Source organism: Oncorhynchus keta, chromosome 8 (genome assembly GCF_023373465.1).
Source record: "Oncorhynchus keta strain PuntledgeMale-10-30-2019 chromosome 8, Oket_V2, whole genome shotgun sequence".
NCBI classification, from domain to species: domain Eukaryota; kingdom Metazoa; phylum Chordata; class Actinopteri; order Salmoniformes; family Salmonidae; genus Oncorhynchus; species Oncorhynchus keta.
Window position 1 is genome coordinate 39,135,387 of NC_068428.1, and position 17,500 is coordinate 39,152,886.

At 44.0% G+C, this 17,500-nt stretch overlaps 2 protein-coding genes across 12 annotated transcripts in view; both read left to right on the forward strand.

Moving 5' to 3' along the window:
• The window catches only part of LOC118381229 (coiled-coil domain-containing protein 85C-A-like), a 120,686-nt gene that overhangs the window by 42,530 nt on the left and 60,656 nt on the right, over positions 1-17,500 (forward strand). The window lies entirely within an intron of this gene.
• On the forward strand, positions 8,090-12,973 carry LOC127931438 (trichohyalin-like). 2 transcript variants are annotated; one of them, XM_052524163.1, is made up of 5 exons: positions 8,391-9,438; positions 9,851-9,890; positions 10,297-10,440; positions 10,545-10,624; positions 10,705-12,973. In XM_052524163.1, the coding sequence occupies exons 1-5, from the start codon at positions 8,423-8,425 to the stop codon at positions 12,206-12,208; spliced, it is 2,784 nt and encodes a 927-aa protein (XP_052380123.1). In that variant the 5' UTR covers positions 8,391-8,422; the 3' UTR covers positions 12,209-12,973. The 2 variants fall into 2 exon arrangements, with proteins under 2 accessions (XP_052380124.1, XP_052380123.1); XM_052524164.1 differs by lacking the exons at positions 9,851-9,890; positions 10,297-10,440 and having other exon boundaries at positions 8,090-8,885; positions 10,705-12,965.

The following is a 17,500-nucleotide window of genomic DNA, read 5'->3' on the forward strand; positions in this document are numbered from 1 at the left end:
TCTCGCTCTCTCTCTCTCTTTATCATTATCTTTCTCTCTCTCTATCATTGTCTTTCTCTGTCTCTCTCTCTCTCTCTCTGTCTCTCTCTCTTCATCATTGTTCATTGTCTCTCTCTCTCTCTCTTTATCATTCTCTCTCTCTCTCTTTATCATTATCTCTCTCTCTCTCTATCATTGTCTTTCTCTGTCTCTCTCTCTCTCTCTCTGTCTCTCTCTCTTCATCATTGTTCATTGTCTCTCTCTCTCTCTCTTTATCATTCTCTCTCTCTCTCTCTCTTTATCATTGTCTCTCTCTCTCTCTCTCTCTTTATCATTGTCTCTCTCTCTTTCTTTATCATTGTCTCTCTCTCTTTATCTTTGTCTCTCTCTCTTTATCATTGTCTCTCTCTCTTTATCATTGTCTCTCTCTCTTTATCATTGTCTCTCTCTCTTTATCATTGTCTCTCTCTCTTTATCATTGTCTTTCTCTTTACCATTGTCTTTCTCTCTATCATTTTCTTGCTCTCTCTCTCTCTTTTTACCATTCTCTCGCTCTCTCTCTTTACCATTCTCTCTCTCTCCCTCTCTCTCTTTATCATTGTCTCTCTCTCTTTATCATTGTCTCTCTCTCTTTATCATTGTCTCTCTCTCTCTCTCTTTATCATTGTCTTTCTGTCTCTCTCTCATCCCAACGGTGATGATCAGTGGGGAGGCTTGATGGATTGCCCCCACGCTTGGCCTGGATGCCAGTGAAGCGGAGGGAGGGAGGGAGAGAGAGAGAGATGAGGGAGGGGTATGAGGGAACAGTGGGGTAGGGTAGCGCACTGGTTGACACGGTCAGAATGACCGGAGTGGTCACCAGTGTGTGTGTGTGTGTGTGTGTGTGTGTGTGTGTGTGTGTGTGTGTGTGTGTGTGTGTGTGTGTGTGTGTGTGTGTGTGTGTGTGTGTGTGTGTGTGTGTGTGTGTGTGTGTGTGTGTGTGTGTGTGTGTGTGTGTGTGTGTGTGTGTGTATTGATAGCTTCTTCAACGTTATTTGTTAGGTCCAATCAAATCCATGCATGACATTAGCAGAATTGTGAGGCTTTCTCATTTGGTGAGTTCGTTTTGCATTGCCCGGTGGAATTGCCTAAATGTGCAAACTCCGCCCACCCAGGGCACTGGGCCATGCAAAATGAACTCGCCCATTGCACTATTGCAACACTGTTTCCGTTGGAAAATAAACCCGGCAACCATTCTCCAATCTTTTATATAAATAAGGCGCCATGGCTTCTCTCCCAGTGTACTATCTCCTGGTAGGAAACTGTTGGAGACTTTACTTATTGTGTCGATTCCAACAAGCCCGAATGTTTCCACGGGAGAAGACAGTGTTGGTCACCCACAAGTTGACGGGGAGAAAATACTACCTACCTCATGAGACATCTGAAACAGCATCCTCCCAATAGAAGCTCAGGTAATAACATACCTATGGGAGCTGTCATAAAGTTGAGTGTTTTAGAGGTGTGAAAATCAACGTCGATCTCACACAGTCGGGGAATGTATATGTGTTGATTAGTGGCTTTTATGAGCTCTGTGAAGGAATGGAATGTTTAATCTGCTGCAGAGTGATGTGTTCTTCTGCCAATCAGGCTGTTGGGAAGAGAATCATGTGATGGGATGTTATTCAGAATTGTATATGATGGTTGTTGGTCAGCCAAATGATCACCGTTATATATTATACAGTATATACACTACTGTTCAGAAGAAATTGGCAAGAAACTGAAGATCTCGTACAACGATGTGTACTACTCCCTTCACAGAACAGCGCAAACTGGCACTAACCAGAATAGAAAGAGGAGTGGGAGGCCCCGGTGCACAACTGAGCAAGAGGACAAGTACATTAGAGTGTCTAGTTTGAGGAACAGACACCTCACAAGTCCTTAACTGGCAGCTGCATTAAATAGTACCCGCAAAACACCAGTCTCAACTTCAACAGGGAAGAGGCGACTCTGTGATGCTGGCCTTCTAGGCAGAGATCCTCGTTCCAGTGTCTGTGTTCTTGTTCCCATCTTAATCTTTTCTTTTTATTGGCCAGTCTGAGATATGGCTTTTTCTCTGCAACTCTGCCTGGAAGGCCAGCAACCCGGAGTCACCTCTTCACTGTTGACGTTGAGACTCGTGTTTTGCTTCTTTAATCAGCACAACAGTTTTCAGCAGTGCTAATTGCAAAAGGCTTTCACACCTGTGTAGATATTCCATAAAAATCAGCCGTTTCCAGCTACAATAGTCATTTACAACATTACCAATGTCTACACTGTATTTCTGATCGATTAGATGTTATTTGAATGGACAGAAAATTTGCATTTCTTTCAAAAACAAGGACATTTGTAAGTGATCCCATATGTACTGTAATATAGTCCCTTCAGAAAGTATTCACACTCCTTAACTTTTTCCTAATTGGTTTGTGTTACAGCCTGAATTTAAAATAGATGACATTTTCCCCAAAAAATTGCCACTGTTGAACAATACCCCATAATGTCAAAGTTGAATTGTAAAAAACGAAACAATCCTATGCTGAAATGTTTTGCGTCAATAAGTATTCAACCCCTTTGTTATGGGCAAGCCTAAATAAGTTCAGGAGTAATAACATGCCAACAAGTCACATAATAAGTTACATGGACTCACTTTGTGTGCAATAATAGTGGTTAACATACCTCATCTCTGTACCGCACACATACAATTATCTGTAAAGTTGCTTAGTCAAGCAGGGAATTTTACACACAGATTCAACCACAAAGACCAGAGAGGTTTTCCAGTGCTCACAACGAAGGGCACCTATTGGTAGATGGGTAAAACAATTAAAAAACGGACAATTAATATAAATTTAAGCATGGTGAACTTATTAATTACACTTTGAATCATTTCACCTAGTAACTGGAAAAATACAGGTGTCCTTCTTAACTCAGTTGCTGGAGAGGACAGAAATCACTCAGGAATTGCACCATGAGGCCAACGGTGAGTTTAAAACATCTACAGAGTTTAATGGCTGTGATAGGAGAAAACTGAGGATGGATCAATAACATACTAGTAACTCCACAATACTAACCTAAATGACAGAGTGAAAAGAAGGAAGCATGTACAGAATACAAATATTCCAAAACATGTATCCTGTTTGCAACAAGACACTAAAGTAATACTGCAAAAAATGTGGCAAAGCAATTAACCTTTTTGTCCTGAATACAAAGTGTTATGTTTGGGGCAAGTCCAATACAACATATTACTGAGTACCACTTTCCATATTTTCAAGCATAGGGGTGGCTGCATTATGTTATGGGTATGCTTGTAATCGTTAAGGACGGGGGAGTTTTTCAGGATAAAATAAATAAATAAATGAAGCTAAGCACAGAGCGAAATCCTAGAGGAAAACCTGGTTTACTCTGCTGTCCCTCAAACACTGGGAGATTAATTCCCCTTTCAGTAGGACAATAACCTAAAACTCAAAGGCAAATCTACACTGGAGTTGCTTACCAAAAAGGCAGTGAATGTTCCTGAGTGTCCGAGTTACAGTTTTGACTTAAATCTGCTTGAACATCTATGATAAGACTGGAAAACGGTTGATCAGCAACTAATGTGACAAAGAATGTAGAAAATAATAAATGGGCAAATGTTGCACAATCCAGGTGTGGAAAGCTCTTGGAGACTTACCCAGAAAGACTCACAGCTGTAATCACTGCCAAAGGTGAATCTAAGGTGAATAATACAAATATTATCATTTTTCTTCCACTTTGAGATTACAGATTATTTTGTGTAAATCGTTGACCAAAAAAATGACAAATCAGTTTTAATCCCATTTTATAACACAACAAAATATAGAAAGGTCAAGGGGTGTGAATGCTTTCTGAAGGCACTGTATATACACTGTGTATACAAAGCATTAAGAACACCCACTCTTTCCATGACATAAATCACATCAGTTTCCATGACATAGATCAGTTGAATTCAGGTCAAAGCTATGATCACTTATTGATGTCACTTAAATCCACTTCAGTCAGTGTAGATGAAGGGGAGGGGACAGGTTAGCTAAAGAATCATTTTTAAGCCTTGAGACAATTGAGACATGGATTGTGTGTGTGTGCCTTGCAGAGGGTGAATGGACAAGACAAAATATGTGACCAGTATGAAGAAGCTAGGTGTATGTCGCATATCACTACTTTACAGGAGAGGCATTTGAATGTTTATTTTATTTTATCAAAATATTTTTTTTGTGTGTCAGAAATGCTTTCTGGGATGTGAACTTTCATGTGCCTTAATAACAAACTTGTATGCCATCTGTAAATGCCAAGCGTTACGTCTGGAGGAAACCTGGCACCATCCCTGGGGTGAAGCATGGTGCTTGCAGCGTTATGCTGTAGGGATGTTTTTCAGCGGCAGTGAGACTAGCCAGGATCGAGGGGAAAATGAACAGACAGGACAACCATCCTAAGCTCACAGCAAAGACGACGCAAGAGTGGCTTTGGGACAAGTCTCTGAATGTCCTTGAGTGGCCCGGACTTGAACCTGATCTAACATCTCTGGAGAGACCTGAAAATAGCTGTGCAGCAACGCTCCCCATCCAACCTGACAGAGTTTCAGAGGATCTCCAGAGAAGAATGGGAGAAACTCCCCAAATACTGGTGTGCCAAGCTTGTAGCGTCATACCCAAAAAGACTTGAGGATGTAATTGCTGTCAAGGTGCTTCAACAAAGTACTGAGTAAAGGGGTCTGAATACTTATGTAACTGTGATTTTTTTTCCGTTTTTTTTGTTTTATACTTTTGCAAAAAGTTCTAAAAACCTTGTTTTTGCTTTGTCATTATGGTGTATTGTGATGTCATTATGGTGTATTGTGATGTCATTATGGTGTATTGTGATGTCATTATGGTGTATTGTTATGTCATTATGGTGTATTGTGATGTCATTATGGTGTAATGTGATGTCATTATGGTGTATTGTGATGTCATGGTATATTGTGTGTAGATTGCGGAGGGAAAAAACTATTTATTGAATTTTAGAATAAGGCTGTAACGTAACAAAATGTGGAAAAAGGGAAGGGGTCTGAATACTCTCTGAAGGCCCTGTACTGTATATCTAAGTATATCAGTGTGTTACCTATTGATGACAGTCATCAGTCGTCATGGTGACATTATATTGTGAGAGAAAAAAATGTAGCAGGGGGAATAGCCTAGGCTTAGTTAAAGTGATACACTATAAACATGCAGCTCCACAAAACGTTCAGGACCCTGTCCTTTGTGGTCTATAAACACCATGGTTTTGATGAGTGTAGCAGATGATCACATCGATCTCTGGCTGTGATGACATGAGAGCGAGAGATAATGACCAGTCGTGACCAGTCTCTGATTGGCTAACTGCATGCAGTAAACATGACGTCAGCAATACCCATTCTGTCTGGTAGACACAGTAAACCATGACCTCAGCACTACCCATTCTGTCTAGTAGACACAGTAAACCATGACCTCAGCAGTACCCATTCTGTCTAGTAGACACAGTAAACCATGACCTCAGCAGTACCCATTCTGTCTAGTAGACACAGTAAACCATGACCTCAGCAGTACCCATTCTGTCTGGTAGACACAGTAAACCATGACCTCAGCAGTACCCATTCTGTCTGGTAGACACAGTAAACCATGACCTCAGCAGTACCCATTCTGTCTGGTAGACACAGTAAACCATGACCTCAGCAGTACCCATTCTGTCTGGTAGACACAGTAAACCATGACCTCAGCACTACCCATTCTGTCTGGTAGACACAGTAAACCATGACCTCAGCACTACCCATTCTGTCTGGTAGACACAGTAAACCATGACCTCAGCACTACCCATTCTGTCTGGTAGACACAGTAAACCATGACCTCAGCACTACCCATTCTGTCTGGTAGACACAGTAAACCATGACCTCAGCAGTACCCATTCTGTCTGGTAGACACAGTAAACCATGACCTCAGCACTACCCATTCTGTCTGGTAGACACAGTAAACCATGACCTCAGCAGTACCCATTCTGTCTGGTAGACACAGTAAACCATGACCTCAGCACTACCCATTCTGTCTGGTAGACACAGTAAACCATGACCTCAGCAGTACCCATTCTGTCTGGTAGACACAGTAAACCATGACCTCAGCAGTACCCATTCTGTCTGGTAGACACAGTAAACCATGACCTCAGCACTACCCATTCTGTCTGGTAGACACAGTAAACCATGACCTCAGCAGTACCCATTCTGTCTAGTAGACACAGTAAACCATGACCTCAGCACTACCCATTCTGTCTGGTAGACACAGTAAACCATGACCTCAGCAGTACCCATTCTGTCTGGTAGACACAGTAAACCATGACCTCAGCACTACCCATTCTGTCTGGTAGACACAGTAAACCATGACCTCAGCAGTACCCATTCTGTCTAGTAGACACAGTAAACCATGACCTCAGCACTACCCATTCTGTCTGGTAGACACAGTAAACCATGACCTCAGCACTACCCATTCTGTCTGGTAGACACAGTAAACCATGACCTCAGCAGTACCCATTCTGTCTGGTAGACACAGTAAACCATGACCTCAGCAGTACCCATTCTGTCTAGTAGACACAGTAAACCATGACCTCAGCACTACCCATTCTGTCTGGTAGACACAGTAAACCATGACCTCAGCACTACCCATTCTGTCTGGTAGACACAGTAAACCATGACCTCAGCACTACCCATTCTGTCTGGTAGACACAGTAAACCATGACCTCAGCAGTACCCATTCTGTCTGGTAGACACAGTAAACCATGACCTCAGCACTACCCATTCTGTCTAGTAGACACAGTAAACCATGACCTCAGCAGTACCCATTCTGTCTGGTAGACACAGTAAACCATGACCTCAGCAGTACCCATTCTGTCTAGTAGACACAGTAAACCATGACCTCAGCAGTACCCATTCTGTCTAGTAGACACAGTAAACCATGACCTCAGCAGTACCCATTCTGTCTAGTAGACACAGTAAACCATGACCTCAGCAGTACCCATTCTGTCTGGTAGACACAGTAAACCATGACCTCAGCAGTACCCATTCTGTCTGGTAGACACAGTAAACCATGACCTCAGCAGTACCCATTCTGTCTGGTAGACACAGTAAACCATGACCTCAGCACTACCCATTCTGTCTGGTAGACACAGTAAACCATGACCTCAGCAGTACCCATTCTGTCTAGTAGACACAGTAAACCATGACCTCAGCAGTACCCATTCTGTCTGGTAGACACAGTAAACCATGACCTCAGCAGTACCCATTCTGTCTGGTAGACACAGTAAACCATGACCTCAGCAGTACCCATTCTGTCTGGTAGACACAGTAAACCATGACCTCAGCAGTACCCATTCTGTCTGGTAGACACAGTAAACCATGACCTCAGCAGTACCCATTCTGTCTAGTAGACACAGTAAACCATGACCTCAGCACTACCCATTCTGTCTAGTAGACACAGTAAACCATGACCTCGGCACTACCCATTCTGTCTAGTAGACACAGTAAACCATGACCTCAGCAGTACCCATTCTGTCTGGTAGACACAGTAAACCATGACCTCAGCAGTACCCATTCTGTCTGGTAGACACAGTAAACCATGACCTCAGCACTACCCATTCTGTCTGGTAGACACAGTAAACCATGACCTCAGCAGTACCCATTCTGTCTGGTAGACACAGTAAACCATGACCTCAGCAGTACCCATTCTGTCTAGTAGACACAGTAAACCATGACCTCAGCAGTACCCATTCTGTCTAGTAGACACAGTAAACCATGACCTCAGCAGTACCCATTCTGTCTGGTAGACACAGTAAACCATGACCTCAGCAGTACCCATTCTGTCTGGTAGACACAGTAAACCATGACCTCAGCAGTACCCATTCTGTCTGGTAGACACAGTAAACCATGACCTCAGCAGTACCCATTCTGTCTGGTAGACACAGTAAACCATGACCTCAGCAGTACCCATTCTGTCTAGTAGACACAGTAAACCATGACCTCAGCACTACCCATTCTGTCTGGTAGACACAGTAAACCATGACCTCGGCACTACCCATTCTGTCTGGTAGACACACGTACACTTCAGGTGACCTTTAGAGAACGGCCAGCCAGCCAACAGTCAGCAAGTCGTTGTCCTCAGGAGGACCCTGCGTGGCCTATTTTTACTTATCAGCTTTTTCGATCGCAGAGTTGTTTAATAGGATTCACCCAGAATAGTATATGCCTCACCCTCACCTTGCTTTGGGATGTTATGCAGCTGTGAGGTTGTCTTCTCCTCCAGGGGAATGTTGAAGCGGACACAACGTTGCAGGTCTCCAGTCCTCTCCAAAGTAATTAGCCCTCGTGTTGTTGTGCTAATGAGTGTAGAAGCAATTGCTGCATTTCCATGTGTTTTCACACATGTTGGATCGCTGGAGACCTCCAGGTAACAGCAGATGGTCAGAGCAGAGGGTTCTCCTACAAGTTCTTTCACATCTGAAGAGAGAGGCAGAAAGACAGAGAGGCAGAAAGACAGAGAGGCAGAAAGACAGAGAGGCAGAGAGGCAAAAAGACAGAGAGGCAGAGAGGCAGAAAGACAGAGAGGCAGAAAGACAGAAAGACAGAGAGGCAGAAAGGCAGAGAGGCAGAAAGACAGAGAGGCAGAGAGGCAGAGAGGCAGACAGACAAAGAGGTAGAAAGACACAGAGGCTGACAGGCAGAGAGGCAGAGAGGCAGAAAGACAGAGAGGCAGAAAGACAGAGAGACAGAGAGGCAGACAGGCAGAAGGACAGAGAGGCAGAAAGACAGAGAGGCAGAGAGGCAGAAAGACAGAGAGACAGAGAGGCAGAGAGGCAGAAAGACAGAGAGGCAGAAAGACAGAGAGGCAGAGAGGCAGAAAGACAGAGAGGCAGAGAGGCAGACAGACAGAGAGGCAGAAAGACAGAGAGGCAGAGAGGCAAAAGAGACAGAGAGGCAAAAAGACAGAGAGGCAGAAAGACAGAGAGGCAGAGAGGCAGAAAGACAGAGAGGCAGAAAGACAGAGAGGCAGAAAGACAGAGAGGCAGAGAGGCAGAAAGACAGAGAGGCAGAGAGGCAGAGAGGCAGACAGACAGAGAGGCAGAAAGACAGAGAGGCAGAAAGACAGAGAGGCAGACAGGCAGAGAGGCAGAGAGGCAGAAAGACAGAGAGGCAGAAAGACAGAGAGACAGAGAGGCAGACAGGCAGAAGGACAGAGAGGCAGAAAGACAGACAGGCAGAAAGACAGAGAGGCAGAAAGACAGAGAGACAGAGAGGCAGAAAGACAGAGAGACAGAGAGGCAGAAAGACAGAGAGGCAGAAAGACAGAAAGACAGAGAGGCAGACAGGCAGAAAGACAGAGAGGCAGAAAGACAGAGAGGCAGAGAGGCAGAAAGACAGAGAGACAGAGAGGCAGAGAGGCAGAAAGACAGAGAGGCAGAAAGGCAGAGAGGCAGAAAGACAGAGGCAGAGAGGCAGAAAGACACAGAGGCAGAAAGACACAGAGGCAGAAAGACACAGAGGCAGAAAGACACAGAGGCAGAAAGACACAGAGGCAGAAAGACACAGAGGCAGAAAGACACAGAGGCAGAAAGACACAGAGGCAGAAAGACACAGAGGCAGAAAGACACAGAGGCAGAAAGACACAGAGGCAGAAAGACACAGAGGCTGAAAGACAGAGGCAGAAAGACACAGAGGCAGAAAGACACAGAGGCAGAAAGACACAGAGGCAGAAAGACAGAGAGGCAGAAAGACAGAGAGGCAGAGAGGCAGAAAGACAGAGAGGCAGAAAGACAGAGAGGCAGAGAGGCAGAAAGACAGAGAGACAGAGAGGCAGAAAGACAGAGAGGCAGAGAGGCAGAAAGACAGAGAGGCAGAGAGGCAGAAAGACAGAGAGGCAGAAAGACAGAGAGGCAGAAAGACAGAGAGGCAGAAAGACAGAGAGGCAGAAAGACAGAGAGGCAGAAAGACAGAGAGGCAGAAAGACAGAGAGGCAGAAAGACAGAGAGGCAGAGAGGCAGAGAGGCAGAGAGGCAGAGAGGCAGAGAGGCAGAAAGACAGAGAGGCAGAGAGGCAGAAAGGCAGAGAGGCAGAAAGACAGAGGCAGAAAGACAGAGAGACAGAGAGGCAGAAAGACAGAGAGGCAGAAAGACAGAGAGGCAGAAAGACAGAGAGGCAGACAGGCAGAAAGACAGAGAGGCAGAAAGACAGAGAGGCAGAGAGGCAGAAAGACAGAGAGACAGAGAGGCAGAGAGACAGAAAGACAGAGAGGCAGAAAGGCAGAGAGGCAGAAAGACAGAGAGGCAGAGAGGCAGAAAGACAGAGAGGCAGAAAGACAGAGAGGCAGAAAGACAGAGAGACAGAAAGACAGAGAGGCAGAAAGACAGAGAGGCAGAAAGACAGAGAGGCAGAAAGACAGAGAGGCAGAGAGGCAGAAAGACAGAGAGGCAGAAAGACAGAGAGACAGAGAGGCAGAAAGACAGAGAGACAGAGAGGCAGAAAGACAGAGAGGCAGAGAGGCAGAAAGACAGAGAGACAGAGAGGCAGACAGGCAGAAAGACAGAGAGGCAGAAAGACAGAGAGACAGAGAGGCAGAAAGACAGAGAGGCAGAAAGACAGAGAGGCAGAAAGACAGAGAGGCAGAAAGACAGAGAGGCAGAGAGGCAGAAAGACAGAGAGGCAGAGAGGCAGAAAGACAGAGAGGCAGAAAGACAGAGAGGCAGAGAGGCAGAAAGACAGAGAGGCAGAGAGACAGAGAGGCAGAAAGACAGAGAGGCAGAGAGACAGAGAGGCAGAAAGACAGAGAGGCAGAAAGACAGAGAGGCAGAGAGGCAGAGAGGCAGAAAGGCAGAAAGACAGAGAGGCAGAAAGACAGAGAGACAGAAAGGCAGAGAGGCAGAAAGACAGAGAGACAGAAAGACAGAGAGACAGAAAGACAGAGAGACAGAAAGACAGAGAGGCAGAAAGACAGAGAGACAGAAAGACAGAGAGGCAGAGAGGCAGAAAGACAGAGAGGCAGAAAGACAGAGAGGCAGAGAGGCAGAAAGACAGAGAGGCAGAAAGACAGAGAGGCAGAAAGACAGAGAGGCAGAAAGACAGAGAGGCAGAGAGGCAGAAAGACAGAGAGGCAGAAAGACAGAGAGGCAGAAAGACAGAGAGGCAGAAAGACAGAGAGGCAGAAAGACAGAGAGACAGAAAGACAGAGAGGCAGAAAGACAGAGAGACAGAAAGACAGAAAGACAGAGAGGCAGAAAGACAGAGAGGCAGAGAGGCAGAAAGACAGAGAGGCAGAAAGACAGAGAGGCAGAAAGACAGAGAGGCAGAGAGGCAGAAAGACAGAGAGGCAGAAAGACAGAGAGGCAGAGAGGCAGAAAGACAGAGAGGCAGAAAGACAGAGAGGCAGAAAGACAGAGAGGCAGAAAGACAGAGAGGCAGAAAGACAGAAAGACAGAGAGGCAGAGAGACAGAGAGGCAGAGAGACAGAGAGGCAGAGAGACAGAGAGGCAGAAAGACAGAGAGGCAGAAAGACAGAGAGGCAGAAAGACAGAGAGGCAGAAAGACAGAGAGGCAGAAAGACAGAGGCAGAGAGGCAGAAAGACAGAGAGGCAGAAAGACAGAGAGGCAGAAAGACAGAGAGGCAGAAAGACAGAGAGGCAGAAAGACAGAGAGGCAGAAAGACAGAGAGGCAGAAAGACAGAGAGGCAGAAAGACAGAGAGGCAGAAAGACAGAGAGGCAGAAAGACAGAGAGGCAGAAAGACAGAGAGGCAGAAAGACAGAGAGGCAGAAAGACAGAGAGGCAGAAAGACAGAGAGGCAGAAAGACAGAGAGGCAGAGAGGCAGAAAGACAGAGAGGCAGAAAGACAGAGAGGCAGAAAGACAGAGAGGCAGAAAGACAGAGAGGCAGAAAGACAGAGAGGCAGAAAGACAGAGAGGCAGAAAGACAGAGAGGCAGAAAGACAGAGAGGCAGAAAGACAGAAAGACAGAGAGGCAGAGAGGCAGAAAGACAGAGAGGCAGAAAGACAGAGAGGCAGAAAGACAGAGAGGCAGAAAGACAGAGAGGCAGAAAGACAGAGAGGCAGAAAGACAGAGAGGCAGAAAGACAGAGAGGCAGAGAGGCAGAAAGACAGAGAGGCAGAAAGAAAGAAAGAAAGAAAGAAAGAAAGAAAGAAAGAAAGAAAGAAAAGACTAGGTTTATTCTGCTCTATTCCGTTGTCCTCCAGAGTTGCTGAATGCTTCTCATAAATTCTCACATAAATCAGGTTTGTTCCTCTGTTCATGCACTTTGGCTGGACTAAGAAGAGACCACAGTTTTACTCTCCCTTTAGGTGCATTACCACAACTGGCCAACTTTGCAAAGCGAAACATTTCAAACATTTTAGATTAGATGAGTTTATTAGTCACATGATAAAATTGCAGGGTTCAGTGAAATGCTTAAAAGCTCCAACAGGTCAAAAAGAGAAGTGAAAAAAGCAATAATATAAACACCAGTAATAATATATACATATTTACAATAATAAAAACACCAGTAATAATATAGACATATTTACAATAATAAAAACACCAGTAATAATATATACATATTTACAATAATAAAAACACCAGTAATAATATATAGATATTTACAATAATAAAAACACCAGTAATAATATAGACATATTTACAATAATACAAACACCAGTAATAATATAGACATATTTACAATAATAAAAACACCAGTAATAATATAGACATATTTACAATAATAAAAACAACAGTAATAATATAGACATATTTACAATAATAAAAACAACAGTAATAATATAGACATATTTACAATAATAAAAACACCAGTAATAATATAGACATATTTACAATAATAAAAACAACAGTAATAATATAGACATATTTACAATAATAAAAACAACAGTAATAATATAGACATATTTACAATAATAAAAACAACAGTAATAATATAGACATATTTACAATAATAAAAACACCAGTAATAATATAGACATATTTACAATAATAATATATACATATTTACAATAATAAAAACACCAGTAATAATATAGACATATTTACAATAATAATATATACATATTTACAATAATAAAAACACCAGTAATAATATAGACATATTTACAATAATAAAAACACCAGTAATAATATTTACATATTTACAATAATAAAAACACCAGTAATAATATAGACATATTTACAATAATAATATAGACATATTTACAATAATAAAAACAACAGTAATAATATATACATATTTACAATAATAAAAACAACAGTAATAATCTAGACATATTTACAGTAATAATATACACATATTTACAATAATAAAAACACCAGTAATAATATATACATATTTACAATAATAAAAACACCAGTAATAATATAGACATATTTACAATAATAAAAACAACAGTAATAATATACACATTGACAACAATAAAACCAATAATAATATATACATATTTACAATAATAAAACCGATAATAATATATACATATTTAAAATAATAAAAACATTAATAATAATATATACATATTTACAATAATAGAACCAATAATAATAATAATATATACATATTTACAATAATAAAACCAATAACAAAAATAATATATACATATTTACAATAATAAAGACAATAATAATAATAATATATACATATTTACAATAATAAAAATAACAAAAATAATATATACATATTTACAATAATAAAGACAATAATAATAATAATATATACATATTTACAATAATAAAAATGTAGGAACACAATGACAAATATTTGAGGTAATAAAGCTATAATCTCACATTTTTATTTATTTAACTAGGTAAGTCAGTTAATAAGAACAAATTCTTATTTTCAATGGCAGCCAAGGAACAGTGGGTTAACTGCCTTTTCAGCTCGGCGATTCGATCTTGCAACCTTTCGGTTACTGGCCCAACGCTCTAACCACTAGGCTACCTGCCTCTAACCACTAGGCTACCTGCCTCTAACCACTAGGCTACCTGACTCGAACCACTAGACTACCTTCCTCTAACCACTAGGCTACCTGCCTCTAACCACTAGGCTACCTGCCTCTAACCACTAGGCTACCTGACTCGAACCACTAGACTACCTTCCTCTAACCACTAGGCTACCTGCCTCTAACCACTAGGCTACCTGCCTCTAACCACTAGGCTACCTGCCTCTAACCACAACGCTACCTGCCTCTAACCACAAGGCTACCTGCCTCTAACCACTAGGCTACCTGCCTCTAACCACTAGGCTACCTGCCTCTAACCACTAGGCTACCTGCCTCTAACCACTAGGCTACCTGCCTCTAACCACTAGGCTACCTGCCTCGTACCACTAGGCTACCTGCCTCGTACCACTAGGCTACCTGCCTCTAACCACTAGGCTACCTGCCTCTAACCACTAGGCTACCTGCCTCTAACCACAACGCTACCTGACTCGAACCACTAGACTACCTTCCTCTAACCACTAGGCTACCTGCCTCTAACCACTAGGCTACCTGCCTCTAACCACTAGGCTACCTGCCTCTAACCACTAGGCTACCTGCCTCTAACCACTAGGCTACCTGCCTCTAACCACTAGGCTACCTGCCTCTAACCACTAGGCTACCTGCCTCGAACCACTAGGCTACCTGCCTCTAACCACTAGGCTACCTGCCTCTAACCACTAGGCTACCTGCCTCTAACCACAAGGCTACCTGCCTCTAACCACTAGGCTACCTGCCTCTAACCACGAGGCTACCTGCCTCTAACCACTAGGCTACCTGACTCGAACCACTAGGCTACCTGCCTCTAACCACTAGGCTACCTGCCTCTAACCACTAGGCTACCTGCCTCTAACCACTAGGCTACCTGCCGCACACTGCTGCTCCTAAATTCAGTTCCAGGTTGCACATCAGAATATTTAGGCTCATATAATGGTTGCACTGTAGTCGCCTGCCAACCATGGAGATTCGTCATCAATGAAGAGTGAACCATCTGGAACTGGTTGTTGTTTCTATCTTCAGGAAGTGTTGTTGAATGGTTTAGGAGGTACCTCGTCCTGGTTTAACTGAACAGTCATTTCCTCTTGCTGCTCTACAGCCTGCTCTCATTCTCCCAGGTGCCAAGAATAGACTGGAACTTTCTGGGAACACTTTCTGTTTTCGTTTGAGTCAAGTCAGACCTTGAGTCAGACATTTCTCTATAACTATAACACCCCTTGTATTACAGAAATGAGATATAGGAAGTTGGGGTTTGGGTGGAGAGGGGTCAGGGTTTGTAGTGGGGGTCTCTTCCCACTCTTTTTCCAACTTGGATTCCAACAGTGGATTAGGCTTATTTCTGCAACTTGGAAAGCAAAGCACTGACATTCTGTTTTGATTTGAGTCATCCCTGACCTGGCTTCCAGACTTGTTGCTCCCCCTGAGAGTCTTATAGGAGTTTGTGTGGTTGTCCATCTGTCTGGGGGTATTGTTCTCCACACAATGCAAAGAAGAGGAGAGGGACCTTTAAATGCTGTGGATGCACTAGGGTCTCTACACAATGCAGAGAAGAGGAGAGGGACCTTTAAATGCTGTGGATGCACTAGGGTCTCCACACAATGCAGAGAAGAGGAGAGGGACCTTTAAATGCTGTGGATGCACTAGGGTCTCCACACAATGCAGAGAAGAGGAGAGGGGCCTTAAATGCTGTGGATGCACTAGGGTCTCCACACAATGCAGAGAAGAGGAGAGGGACCTTTAAATGCTGTGGATGCACTAGGGTCTCCACACAATGCAGAGAAGAGGAGAGGGGCCTTTAAATGCTGTGGATGCACTAGGGTCTCCACACGGAGGGCACATCCACTGCCTGCTCAGAAAACCAAGCTCAAGTATCCTGGTGAAAGGGTTTGTCTCCTCTCTAGTAAATCAATCGTTGATCTCTTTATCAGTCTTCCCTTTTTTAAACATTTCTCTATCCCTCTGTGTGTCTAAGAGTTGTACAAGCCATTCAGACTGTAGAGTAGAGTAGAATAGAGTAGAGGACAACAGAGTAGAAGAGTAGAATAGAGCAGAGCCTTCCCAGACCTTCAGTATACACTCTCTCAGGGCCTTCCTAGAGAACACTCAGGGCCTTCCCCAGAGAACACTCAGGGCCTTCCACAGAGAACACTCAGGGCCTTCCCCAGAGAACACTCAGGTCCTTCCCCAGAGAACTGGCAGGGCCTCAGCAGCAGGGCTCTCAGGGCCTTCCCCAGAGAACACTCAGGTCCTTCCCCAGAGAATTCTCAGGGCCTCAGCAGCAGGGCTCTCAGGGCCTTCCCCAGAGAACTCTCAGCGCCTTCCCCAGAGATCTCTCAGGGCCTTCCCCAGAGAACTCTCAGCGCCTTCCCCAGCAGCAGTACTCTCAGGGCCTTCCCCAGAGAACACTCAGGGCCTTCCCCAGAGAACTCTCAGGGCCTTCCCCAGAGAACTCTCAGGGCCTTCCCCAGAGATCTCTCAGGGCCTTCCCCAGAGATCTCTCAGGGCCTTCCCTAGAGAACACTCAGGGATTTCTCAGGGCTTTCCCCAGAGAACTCTCAGGGCTTTCCCCAGAGAACTCTCAGGGCCTTCCCCAGAGAATGCTCAGGGCCTTCCCCAGAGAACACTCAGGGCCTTCCCCAGAGAACTCTCAGGGCTTTCCCCAGAGAACTCTCAGGGCTTTCCCCAGAGAACACTCAGGGCCTTCCCCAGAGAACACTCAGGGCCTTCCCCAGAGAACTCTCAGGGCTTTCCCCAGAGAATGCTCAGGGCCTTCCCCAGAGAACTCTCAGGGCCTCAGTAGCAGGGCTCTTTTAAGTCATAAAAACAATAGAGGAATGATCCAGATGTCATAATATCAAGACAATTCATCTGTGTAGCCTAGTGGACGGAAAGGCAAAATGCTTTTTGTATTTCAACGGAGGGGCTGTAGCACAAACTGAACAACTCATTCATTGTCTCTGTTTGGATGATGTTTGATGCTGATTTTGTCTAAGCTGGACAGTGTGTAACCAGCCCCAGAACGGCCAAATCACCCAAGTCACTTATATGACAATATGTAAGGACTGTTACCACTACACAGACACACACATATACCAGTGCTGAGTGATTAGTGCTTTTTGAGGTCGGTTCGGTTAGTTTAGTTTATTAAAGGGATACTTGGTGATTTTGGCAGTAAGGCCCTTTATCTAGTCCCCCAGAGCCAGATGAACTCGTGGTAACCATTGTTATGTCTCTGCGTGTGGTTTGAAAGAAGGGCTCGGGAGAGTGGCGCAGTGGTCTAAGGCACTGCATCTCAGTGAAATAAGCATCACTGGTTCGAATCCAGGCTGTATCACATCTGGCTGTGATTGGGAGTCCCATAGGTTGACGCACAATTGGTCAGGCCGTCATTGTAAATTACAATTTGTTCTTAACTGACTTGCCTTGTTTTAAAAAATCCTGAATTATCCCTATAAAAAATACTTGATTTTGAGTTTGATAATTTTTTG